The following is a 13,366-nucleotide window of genomic DNA, read 5'->3' as shown; positions in this document are numbered from 1 at the left end:
GTAGGCCACGAGCCACTTTCAAATACAAAAGGTACGGCTAAGCCTGAATAAATATTTAAAGGTATAAAGCCTATTAACTGTCAGTGATATGGCTTTGATCTTGTACTATGTTCTAGTAATAATATGACTTCTCTGGTGCTACTAGTACGTAATAGGATTTTAACCTGCGAATACCTTTGCTACATGTGGCTCCTGAGCCACTGTTTGGCGAAACCTGCTCTAACATGTCTCAGTGACATAATAGGAGATCACTTTTCAGTGGAATTCCACTTTAATAAGGAACATTGGTGTGTCAAAGAAACATAAGGTGCATTTAGATACAAAGATGATTGCTCAAAAGATGGCTTTTGAGCGATCATTTTTGCATAAACTACTACTTAGTACTAATGCCTATTAGTACCAATTAGTAACATGTGAGCGGTATTTAGAGAACAGACCATCCGCTATTCGTTGAATAAATTCCCTTTGTTCTGCCCGTGAGGTTGACAGCTGAAACAATGTAATCAACTGTTATCAGCGCTCCCCAGGCAGAACACAACATGCGGTCCTGCTTATCAGCTGCTCTGCTGAACAACGGATTTCATGCTGAAATGAAATCCATCGTTCGACAGAAAAGTGAAAGATGGCCACATTTACATGCAACGATTATCACTCAAAAGATGGCTTTTGAGCGATAATTGTTGTGTCTAAATGGGTCTTTACTGAGGCAGTACAGACTAGCTTCAACAATAGAAACAGTTTTGGATCCAAGCATGGTTTACCTATTCCTTCAGTGCCTCCCCAATCAGCTGTCAAATCCCTGTTTATTAGACTGCCAAATCCGCTGCATGAATTTCCCAGCTGAGCAAAACTGAGTATGTACGAAACAATATCATGTAAGGCAGCTATAATCTGTAGAGTCAGGTACAATGCCTGATAGGCGACCTGCAAAAAACAGAACAAACTGTATGTAACTATTACATGTAAACAAATCTGTAACTAGCAATAAAAAATATATATTAAAATGTAATGATTTAATGGAAGCTGTGCCTGCGTAACCAGCCTAGGCCACTGCTATGTGTATGGAGCTGTCTGCTTTCTGCTATATACAAATTGACAGCCACCAGAGAACAGCTCATGACTGGGGTCCTCAGGGGCAGACACCCGCTGATCAACTATTGAGGACCTGTCCTAAAGATAGGTCATAATTAGTTAAAAGATGGACCACCCCTTTAAATAGGTTTTAGTCACAAAATATGTATAATAATTTATGTATTTTATATGAAATGATCTAATTTAATACTAAAGCAGATTTGTGAAAAATTATGATAACACATTGTATGAGCCTTCAGGAGTGACACAAAAAAGAAGAAAAAGTTTTGCCATAAAGTCCTGGAGTCCTGAAGGTGACACCATGTTCTGTTATTATGTTGCAGGCAATAGGCAGCCAAATTCATGCAATATACAGCACATGAGATAATTTATCCAATTCCATGCGTGGAGATGCTTTAGTGGGCTGGTTTCTGACTATTGCATCTATCAATGAGGAATGGAAGGAAGTGACAGACTAAGGCTACATTCATATGGGCAAAAGCATTATTGGGCCTAAAAAAATTGTCCTGGTATCGCGCTTGCCAATGTGAATTTTTAATGCTGATGCGAGGACCTTTTCATTCCAAAACACCTCGCTTTTGTGTATTTGCAGTCCTCAGTTGCGTGTTTCGCACGCATTAAAGGATTGCAAGTGTTTCCTATTGATTTCAATGGGAAACATCGCATCGCAATAGCATGCCCATTGCATGGCATGCAAGTGCCATGGGATGTCTTATAAGGTCCCATTGAAAACAATGGGCAAGATGTTCAAAGGGAACGTCAAAGGATGGAACATGCTGTGATTTTTATGCTCGGAGCATTGCTGTGAGGAAAACTTACTTGTATGGTGAGATATGATCACTTGAACAAAGAGGCCCAAAGCCAGAGCCTACAATGCTGAGAAATTATGTTGACTATATTTCCCCTTCTTGACATGGAGACTTTTTGCCAATCCAAATCACCACAAAATACACATAGCTACAGTATCACTAGTCAAACCAGTTATCAGAATGCAGTCTATTCTCATCAGTAGCGCAATTTCATAATACCTTTTCTGGTTGCATCTTAAACATAGAAAGTATTTCGGATGAGTAAGGGATATACCACAAATTAACAAAGAATCGCCCATCTTCTGTAAGCAAGGTATGTGGGCGTTCTTGAAACGTTCTGTGGGTCAGACAAAACAAAATTTATGTTTACATTAAAAGTAACAAAAACATCAGAAAGAAATATATTATATAGGTGATTCATGTAAAATAATAACATTCTCCAAGTCATGCAGTAAATGAAGCGCGTTCAGCAGAAGGCAGGAGCTGTTTATAACAGCCGGAGTTTTCTTTGTTGAGTGTTGACACAGGTTGTTGTGTTATGCCCACCTGAGTCAGCACTGCACTGACAGAATGTTGGATGCCACACAGAACTCAGTGCCAGCCTGCCAGACCATTTGAAATTCGTATTTGTAACTAGAACAACTCCAATCACAGTATTAAATCAGGGAATTGTTAGTAAAACTCAGACAAGAAAATCGTACATAGCGTAGGCATATACGAACCTGGGATCTGGCTGGGGTGCCTCTTTAATGATTGTTTTTTTCTCCTGAGATTGCCCTATTATGAAATATGTTTTACAAATGAGTGGAAACTCTTCCAGTAGTTGTTTCAAGCTGTTGCAGTAAGCGATGATTTGCCCACGAAGTGAGTAGGTAGAAATCCTTCTGCTTAACCTAAATGTTAAAGAATACAGACCTTCTGAATATTTAACTGTGACAAATGTACAGAGCTACATACGCCAAACAACTAGTTTTAATAGGATATTAATAATAATGTGTTTGGTAGTCAGTAGTTGGCTCATAGCCACTTATAGTAGTGCAATAGTTATCAGTGTGGGTGAAGGGGGCAAACTGGGCAATTGCCCAGAAGCTCCATCCACACAGGGACCTCCTGCTTCAGTACTGCTGTTCAGCGGCCTAACTGCCAGTAAGAACACCATGAAAAATGCGGTATTTTCGTGCAATATGCTAAGTGTGAGACCACCACATTGGAGATGCGTGCTAGGCTGTAAGGGACCTTTTATATGTTCAGGTGTAACATGGATATGCAGTCTACACCTATAAAGTTATATTCAATCAAAGAGGACATATGAAAAAATTTGAATTAGTTAATTACACCCATTTACTCCAGATGAACACTAGTAGATGCAATTTAGCCCATGAGGACCACAAAAGTGCAAACCCACATAGCTGAGGTTAATTGATCTGTAGTGCCAGCAGGTCCTACAGAACATTCACGGTACCCTTGTCCTGTCTCACCTGTCTGGATGCCATCCCTGGATCCAGAAGGTGCCATCCGTGGGAGAGACCCTTTGTTTCCCCTTGTGCTCTGAGCAATAGAGCTCAACTCTGATGTCAGCTGGTCTCTCATTGGCTGACGGTCAGGTTTAATCTTACTGGTGCAGAGCCCAAGGGAGGGAAGCAAAGATACAGGTCCCTATGCAAGAGTGCGGGAAAGAGAGTCTATAAAAGGGAGTGACGCAGAGCAGTTAGGCAGACTCAACCAGGACGAGTGAGGAAAGGTTGCAGTTCCGTAGTCGGCGTGGAGGAGTATTTCAGCAGTTATCGTTTCCCAAGGTAGAGTGTGGTGATCAATCCCGCTCCCTTGGCACCTTACAGCAGAGAACACAGAAGATCCTTTCAGAGGTCTATCTTCATCTAACAGTGAGTTATAGCTACCCGGTGACGTTAAAGCCAGGATTAGCCATAAAGCCACTTGTCCCTCTGCTTCATCAAATCCTACAGTCAAATCTAACTTAATTGTTTCATCTGAATTCACTAGTGGGGAAATTGTCTAACAAATCAAATCTTCAGGAAAACGAGAGAGAGCGTTGAAGTTAGAGTATCATTAATTCAACACTACTGTATCTTGCTTGTGTATTACTGCATTCTTGAAATACCTACTCTAAATATGTCTTCAGAGAATTGTAAAGTTAACCCGTTGTTGCAAAATACCAAAGTTAGTAAATCTACTTACTCTCAGATTACTAAACTAAACTGGACTTGTCTCCGTTATTTCTGTGCCATCTTCCAGAGTGTCCAACTAGAGTGTGGCGTCAACATGACAAAGTTTAGGCCTCAGGCCATACCTATAGTAAGTTCATTTGGGGCATTACAGATCTATATCTTAGTCTTTTCGACACTTCCTTTAGCATTTGTTTGCATGTTGAAATAAGCTTTAGCTGACTCACCCTCCTGGCTCCCTCTTCTGCTCTTCTCTGCTATTATCCTTTCTTAGTTTTGGCACCCAGTTGGTAAATTAATGACTAAATTTACAACCAACCTGTCTCCATGGCTAAATGTCAAAGAGACATGAACCTCATCAGCTGTGCAGTCAATGGAAACAGTGTCATAGTGGCTACATCAGACAACTTATGCATGATACACATGATTTTAAGAATAAAGGAGATGCAGCTCTGGTTTACTGCTGCCATCCCCTTTCTAGTTTATTCCCTGCAAACAAGCACCCTGGTCACCAATTGTGCAGCGAGCTGTAGTGCAGCTCCATTCAATTGAATGGAACTGGCTACAGTTCTTTGCACAGCCGGGCAGCTGGGGAGCACAACTATACATGCAAAATTTTAAAGAGGATAGAGTGCTAAGCCAGTGTTATATCTCCTTCATTCTCTATATCATGGGGATCTCAGACGTTGGAACACCACTGATCTTAAAGTGATTGCATACCCTAGTGATTTTACATCACTATACAGCATAGGAAAACTTATTCGACTGTACTGTATTCACTTATAAAGTCTGCACAGTGCCTGTGTAGAACTGGTACATACTACAATACATTCACTGTATTAATTGGTCTTTGCACAGCGTGTTTTATTTAGTAACAGTATGTTGGTATTACTCAGTCACTGTGTAGTGGTAAGGGTAGTCGTCAGGATGTGGTGGTATTATTTGTGACTTGTTTAGTGGTATCACTGGTAATATTGGTCTTTGTTTAGTGCACTTTGTTCAGTAGTAATACAGTAGTAATATTTGCTCCTGATATAATGATATTATTCAATAAGTATATATGTATATAAATATTTTTCCTTTGTGAGTGGGGTGGCCACAAATGCCTCGAGGCTTGTGCCACTGCTCTTTTAAGACTCTAATAATGCCCCTGGAAGTGTTAGAAATTGGTGCTGCAGCTTTATACACACCACCTTCTGTATTGACTGTGTTGTTGCTACATAATACTGGAGCGTTTAGAGATCCACTTTTAATTTTGCCAAGGGCCATACTTTGTCCAAAATGACCCTGGTAGCTATTGATTTAAGCAATGACATCTATATTGTGTTATATCTCTAATAAAAATATACCAAATTATATAATATAAAGGTTATTTTACCATTGGTTCACACTAACCACTGTTTCTTGAGAAGAACAGGTTTGTCAGTAACCAGGCTTTGTGTGCCTTCATTTAATTGACAAAGTACCTGTGAAACCCACACTTCCAATCTCATTTCCTTAATTTAAAATCCTTTTGCCAATTATCTCTTGGAGAAGTCATTAACACAGAAATTCACTTTGTTTTTTCCCCTGCATTGCGGATGCTTATTCGATGTGCTCAATGAAAGATACAAATGCTACAACTGTTGGTGTATTATTAATTTACTTAGATTTATATCTAAGTCCTAATTATAGACAAACACATTGGGATCACATTTTATAAATCGTTACAGAAATCCAGATAATTCAGGGGGTCGTTTAATTTTTCTTGCAACTGTGAACAGGCAAGACCACAAAACAATATGATATGTAATATAAAAACAACATGGCTATTCCATGGAACATATGGAGATGCATGATATACTGGTCAGGTACCAAAGAAATCAATATGCATTATTTCAAGTTAACTCACTTCTGGCAATAATCCATTACAAGCTCCCTTTTCACTTTTTCCACTTCCTCCTGTAAAACACACAAGCTCATTTTACTAAGATGTTCTGTAATGCAAAGTGTTAAACTGTTTGTGCAGTGTAGACTGTCTCTATAGGAAATAAGTTATGCTAATATACATAATTTCCATCTGAACAAAATACAGAAAATAAGCACTGAGCAGTATTGTCACCATTTACAATCGTTGAATGAACTCTGTTCATTACAGGTCATTGATATCCAGTGACAGAAAGCAGGTATGTATGGAGTAAAGGAACCGCTCGTTGACAGCTAAAACACATTTTAAGAATGAACTGCCACATGAACATTGATTGCCTAACCTTGCTCCAGGAAAATATCGAGTAAGTACATTGCTGATTTTAAAGGTCACTTCTCTAAAATCCAAAAGTGCCATGGTAACCATCAGAGGATGATATTAAAGGAGATGTCTCGAGGAAGCAGTGATTTTTTTTTTTGCCCAGTCCCCCTAATTAAACATACATTACTAATTACCCCTGTAAATTACTTTCCTAGCTGGTTCGTACTTACCGTTCCAGCGTTTCAGCAACTTATAAAAGTTTTCCCAAGATGGCCGCCGGCTCTTTCCCCGTCGCTCGCTGCAGCCCGACGTGCGCGCTCCCGAGACGCTGCCAGCTGTGTCTCCATGGCAACCAGACGCCCCGCAGCCGCCGACCGGACGCCCCGCAGCCGCCGACCAGTCACCCACCGCCAGGCAGAAGGTAACCGGCGCAGCCCCCCCCCCCCCAGCGACAGCCCCCCCCGGCCTAGCGCTAGTTCCCCCATCACATCGGCAGCCCCCCCGGCGCAGCGACAGCCCCCCCCCGGCCTAGCGCTAGTTCCCCCATCACATCGGCAGCCCCCCCGGCGCAGCGACAGCCCCCCCCCGGCCTAGCGCTAGTTCCCCCATCACATCGGCAGCCCCCCCGGCGCAGCGACAGCCCCCCCCGGCCTAGCACTAGTTCCCCCATCACATCGGCAGCCCCCCCCGGCGCAGCGACAGCCCCCCCGGCCCAGCGCTAGTTCCCCCGGCGCCAGCCCGGCGCAGCGGCAGCCCCCCCCCCCCTGACCCATCACTTACCTGGGACGCTTCTCGGGGCTGCTGGGCTGGGCTGGGCTTCTCCGCTGGGCAGCTCCAGTTTCTGCACCTTCCTCTAACAGAGGAAGGTACAGAATGGCCGCTCCAGCGCGCTCCCGAGCAGTGACAGCTCGTCTGCGCATGCGCAGAAGAGCTGTAGCGGGGAGCACACTGAAGCGGCTCGTGCTGAATGGAGAAGACCGGACTGCGCAAGCGCGTCTAAAAAAGCAAGCTGCCGGCGAATTTAGACGGAACCATGGAGACGAGGACGCTAGCAACGGAGCAGGTAAGTGAATAACTTCTGTATGGCTCATATTTAATGCACGATGTATATTACAAAGTGCATTAATATGGCCATACGGAAGTGTATAACCCCACTTTGTTTCGCGAGACCACCCCTTTAATATCTATCAGTATCTACCTGGACCGAGCAGGTTAGAACTGAAAGCCTACATATATAGCTTTATTTTCTCTTCTTCTTCTATACTTCTATAGACAGCATCGTTTTGGCTCTGCATAGAGATGGATATTTGTCTAGAGACCATTGATCTTGTTGCTGTAAATGGCCTGTGGCACTTAGACGTATGACAGCCAAGACAAGGAAATAAGTCATTGGAAGAGAAAGAGAAGGAAGAAAAATTGAACACTGTCACATAAGGGAGAGAAATGTATTACATAGACAAAGTACTAGGATAAAAAATGTAGCTGTAATGTAATATTTAGCATCATCTTAGGGATAGTGAAATTGTTTTATAAGCAATTAAGAGTTTCAGAGAGCATGCCTAATGTACACGGAGTCTAATAATATGGATGATCTGTTCCAAATGCTACCAGGCTCCTTCTTTGTTCTCTAAAAATGGTAATGCAGTGTGATGTCTAATTAGTAGTAATAATAACCTAACTCATTTTTTATCACTTTCTATGATAAGGTTTTGCTAATCCTATATAGCAAAGTGCTGATAGACGATAACTATTACAGGAATCTATTAGAAAATTACATATTACTTAAAACAGGTTTTTTTAATTATTAACATACTTTCTATTTTGGGGTTGTTTTTCACATTAAAACATCTTTAAGGCTGGGTTCACACGGGGCAGATTTGCCAATCCGCCTGCGGCCACTAATCCCGGGATTAGCCAGCCATGTGGACGAGATTTCTCAGAAATCTCGTCCACATGGGACGGCAAATCCGCTGCAGCGGTTCTCCTGGCGGAAATGTTGCGGTTTTTCGCTGAGGCCAAACCGCAACATTTCCATCGGGAATCCGCCCCGTGTGACCATGGCCTAAACAGTCCAGTATTCAGGCTGAGTACTAAAATAGTCACAGCAGCCTGAAGCAAGCTATATTCTACAGTCAATTGTCAGCTTTGTTGTATACATACACACCCCTACCCCTACTATGAGTTGTTCTGCAGGACTTTATAGGGGCAGCAGGGAGGACTTTATAGGGGCAGCAAGAAATTGCCACTTCGCTGGTAAGTTACCAGGCAGGCCAGTATGTATTTTATTATCGGCCATATTAATGGGCGGTAAAAATAATTGCCAGCTGAAAGCCAGCCGCGAAGCAACCCGACAAGCATTTCACTCACTTCAACTGTAGACCCCTGACCTCTTCCTGCTGTGTCTGTGTTTCTGCATGCAATGCTGGGGGGAGAGGTCAGGGGTCACAGAAAGATGACAGCAGTAGCAGCCACTGGACTGGAGCTATAGATTGAGTGAGTGTAATGCTTGTTGGGTTGCTGCTTTGCTGGAGGTCCACTGGGGGGCACTAATACTGCTGTGGCCACTAAAAAGTCACTATTAATACTGGGTCCACTATTACTACTGGGGAGAGACATTATAATTACTGGGTTCAGTATGGGGGACACTCTTAGTTCTGGGGTCACTAATGGGGGCACTAAAATAGGGGCACTACTATTAATGTGGCCCCTAAAGGGGGTTACTATTACTACTGGAGCCACTAATACGGTCACTATTACTATTGTTGTTACTATCCTTGTTTATTTTACTACTGGGGCCACTAACGGGTTCACTGTTACTACTGAGACCACTAATGGGGTCAATAATACTATTAACAGGTTCACACTATTGGGGCCACTAAGAGGGACACTTACTATCAGGGGCACTATTACTCAATGGTTCAAATATGTGATGGGTATCTTGTATATTTGCGCTTTCAATGCCTGCAAAATGATTGTTGTTGTTGTTTTTTTGTGGGGAGAGGGCCCTTTTTCACACTTTGCCTAAGGGAGCATAAAGGACTGAGGCACTGCTGATTATATACTATAAAAAGATAAACAGTAAAGTTGTGAATGCCTCCCCTGTTGCTTCATATTCTCTAGAGGTGAAAGGTATACTCAGTCACTTCCTGGAGACTGTAATAATCTAGGATTTTTCTGTGCCAACTTACTCCCCTGGATAGCTGCCATAAAGCAGGCATACATTGCTATCCTGAGTGTAACGACAATACAGGAAGGTAGTGTGTGTCTCCAATTTGTTTGCACTCATGGACAGTTTTTAAAAATAAAAAAGTTACAGCATTAAAAAACACAGAACAAACACATAAATTTGAACAATTCTCCTTCTTACAGGATTTCTCATAGCTGTTCCCATGCCTTGTTTTTTTTGAAGAAATGTATTCAGCATTGTATCCCGAGGACCAACTTTTTCTAACTGAATTGATACAAATGCTTCAGGAAGTCTAGAATAAAGCAGGTACAATAAAATATTATTTGTTCTATTTACAAAACAGGTTAACAATATTTGATGACATCATCTTTCTGCAGTTATTAAAATGTTTATGCCAGGTTTCTGGTGTAAAAGAGTCACACATTTTGGCGCATGGTATCCTGTGCACCGAATTATTTGACTTTTAACTGTTTCAAGGTATTAAATATTTAAGCATTTCTAAACCCCATAAATGGTGAACAGCAGATGCTACAAGAATTTAGTATCTGTCAGTTTCTGACATAGATGGTAAGCTGTAAAGGACTTCATTGCCGACTCCAGATGTCATGATATTTGCATTGTAAAGCCGTGCTCTAAGGTCACTCTCACACAAGCTTCTTTACAGTGTTTAGCGGGGGGTTTTTAATGCCCGCTAAAAACCCCACACTGAGCCTCCATTCATTTGAGGAGGGCTTCTCAGTTGAGAGTTTGTTCTATTTTCGTGCGTTCTGTGCATTTTTGATGCACTACATCACCCATCATTGTGGGTGCATTAAAAACACTGTCAAAAATGCTGTTCTAAAACGCTGTAAAATGCTTCTTTTAAAAATGCTGAGTTTTTACAAATTCCTGTTTAAGAGCCTAAATCTTGCATGCATTGATAGAAGCATGACATGATTTATAAGGTGCAAAATACTGGATATTACTGATTGGATCCTCCATGCACTTACACAGAAATCTATGCCAGCTGGGAACTGGCGTAGATTTCTGGTCTATTTTCTGCAAGTTTCTGGTGTAAATTATACATAAATGTGTTTGTCTAGGGTGGCTATTCCCCTCCATACAAGCCATGTCCCTTTTTGCGAAAGTGGCGTGGAGTAGTGTAACTATCAAAAAGGTACAACATTTTTGCACTTATATCAAATTTTGCTGCTTTTTTATGCCCAAAAAATTGTGATAACCCCCCCCCCATAGTTTTTGAAAAATAATGTAATATTTATGTTTAACCCCGTGATGCAATTCACTGTACATCTATCATGCTGGTGGAATGTATATTACAGCTTGCAGACAAGTTCCAAGAAAGCTCCCATCTGTTAAATCCCTTAGATGCCACAGTCAAAAGAGACTGCAACATTTAAGTGGTTGGACAGAAGGAGGGGGGTTCTAATATCCTAATTTCTAATGACCTTATAGGGACTCACACATAATATCAGTACCTTTTCTTTGACTGTACTGGCATCTCATTAGAATGAGCTACTGGTGTAATAGATGTCTGACTTTCAACTACTGTCCAAGATGTAGAACTTTTTTCACTTGCAGAGGAGCTGAACTCTCGTTGTATTGCTAAGGTTTCTTTCTAAAAACACAAGAGGTTATAGGTATGCAGTTCTAAACTTCATAAATATCCTCAATTATACAATGTATTGGAAACAATGCATAGAGAAACTGCAGGTAATGAACTTATGAAGAGGAATGTGACAATATATAGTAAAAAAATGTATAATATAATTGAAGTATATTACATAAACAATGGGTATTATTGTATCTTGACGCCACCGGAACTGATGGGTGGAGAGAAGGCTTAGGCTGTTTGATAGCCATGTCACGCATACAGTAGTTGATTGGTTGCAGTCAAGTGTCGTCAAGAAACAACAGTACCCAACGCGCTAGTTCTCCCTGCTCCCCCTTCCCCCACCATCTGCAGTGCATGACAGTGCCCTCTCTCCGGCAGGTGATCGCAGCTGTTCTCCCCCACCCCTCTGGCTGCAGGGGACATTGACTGGCTGCAGTGGCATGGAAGTGGTAACAGTGATGCATGCAGCGGGTCATTTCTCCTTGCTTCCCCCCTAGCATCTACAGTGCAGTTGTCAGCGCCGCCGGTGGCCGTCATGACGTCCTTGTGCAGCAGCCGCCACCTTCCAAAATCCAAGCAGGAAAATAAAAGTTTGGTCACCAGCGGAGGGGCCATTCACAGCGCCGGGCGGCACTTTCTAAAATCCCCCCTCGTTAATCCAACTGCTGTCAGGGGCAGAGGGGCCACTCACAGCGCTGGACACAACGGCAGTGCTGGGAGTATGCATCGCCGCTGGTAGCACATCCGGCGGCACAGCAGGCATGCCATTATGGAGCGCCGACATGTAAGCCCAGGGAAAGGGGAAGGCAAGCGCAGGGGAGGTGAGCAAGGGAGGCAGTCACAATCGTACATGTCCAGTGTCCGGTACTCAATGCAGCCTCATCGCCTACACTCAGAAGGTCTTGCAGCCAATCATCTACTGGTGGCGTGACCTGGCTGTCAAACAGCCTAAGCCTTCTCTCCACCCATGAGTTCCGGTGGTGTCAAGTTACAATAATACCTAAACAAAATAAAGTCCATTATCATTTAAAACATGCTGCATTGGTACGTGCAGCCATACTGAAAGGAAATCTGTCACCACCTTATGCTGTTCAGCGGCATAAGGTAGTGAGAGGCATCATGCGGATTGCAGCAATATGTCAGTCTTATGTATCTGTGAAGTTGTTTGTCAGAAATGTATATTTTATCAGTAGCAGCCATACATAGAGAACTACAGCAAGTAGTCCTCCCCATTCATCAGCTGTAGGATAACACTGCTAACCCCACAATCCAACCACTAATCGCTAGCTGTCTGTCTATTACTGTGCATAAAGAGATAACTGTCAGGCAGTGGCTGGAGGGCTCAGAGGGCAGGGTAAAGGCTCATTTACACGGAGCGATGAAGGCTCAAAGATCGCTCAAATGACAGTCTGAGTGATCAATTTGCAGAAACTATTAAGTAGATACTCAGCTTCCTAATAGCTTATTAGCATGCAAATGAAGTCTTTAGCTGAAAGGAGTTAGTAGCTGGAGGGTTCCTATCTGCATTCAGCTCCTTTGTTCTCCAATGGGAAACAATGCTATCAGCACTACCTGCGGAGAACTCACATGCGGTCCTGATAAGACCACACAACCATTTTTAGGCTGGCTTGAATTTAACGATCAACTAGCAGTGCACAAAAAGTGCATGATGGCCGCACGTTTAGACACAATCTTTTGAGCGATTTTTGCGTGATCATTCCTTCATGTAAATGGGCCTTAACTGGCAGCTCATGAATATTAAGGACTACTTCCTGTGTGCTGCTACTGATAAAATGTAAGTTTCTGACAAATTACTTTACAGATACAGTACCATGAAATAGTTTTAGGCCAGTGTGGAAAAAATAATTTTTTTTTGGAAAATAGAAGGCATATGATTGACTCCAGATATACAGTCAATGTCATTAAGAACGACCTTCAGTATAAAGTAAAAAAGGAGGCCCTGATTTCAAAATCATTGAGTCAGTCTGGGATTACATGAAGAGAGACAGAAGTATTGTAGGAAGCCCACATCCTCTGTAGAATGTTCTTGAAGATGTTTGAAAACAAAAAATGCCCTGCCAAGTTCCTGCAAAAACTGTGTGCAAGTGTACCTAGAAAAATTGATGCTGTTTGGAAGTTAAAGGGTGGTCACACCAAATATTGATTTGATTTACATTTCTCTTTTGTTCATTCACTTTATATTTTGTTAATTGACCAAAAAACTATTAAAGAGGTTCTCTGGGGACATAATATTCT

At 42.2% G+C, this 13,366-nt stretch overlaps 1 protein-coding gene across 1 annotated transcript in view; it reads right to left on the bottom strand.

Moving 5' to 3' along the window:
• Positions 1 to 13,366, bottom strand: part of LOC136632605 (uncharacterized) — a 184,460-nt gene that overhangs the window by 75,814 nt on the left and 95,280 nt on the right. The window contains exons 24-29 of the mRNA XM_066607610.1: positions 10,974 to 11,113; positions 9,679 to 9,790; positions 5,976 to 6,025; positions 2,624 to 2,794; positions 2,121 to 2,238; positions 762 to 924 (exon numbers count right to left, since the gene is read on the bottom strand). Of these exons, the coding sequence (XP_066463707.1) occupies positions 762 to 924; positions 2,121 to 2,238; positions 2,624 to 2,794; positions 5,976 to 6,025; positions 9,679 to 9,790; positions 10,974 to 11,113 (754 nt within the window). The remainder of the gene's footprint in view (positions 1 to 761; positions 925 to 2,120; positions 2,239 to 2,623; positions 2,795 to 5,975; positions 6,026 to 9,678; positions 9,791 to 10,973; positions 11,114 to 13,366) is intronic.

The sequence above is a fragment of the Eleutherodactylus coqui genome, chromosome 1 (assembly GCF_035609145.1).
Source record: "Eleutherodactylus coqui strain aEleCoq1 chromosome 1, aEleCoq1.hap1, whole genome shotgun sequence".
Classification (NCBI taxonomy): Eukaryota; Metazoa; Chordata; class Amphibia; order Anura; family Eleutherodactylidae; genus Eleutherodactylus; species Eleutherodactylus coqui.
The sequence above is the reverse complement of the archived record's forward strand: the minus strand, read 5'-3'. Positions and strand labels throughout refer to the sequence as shown.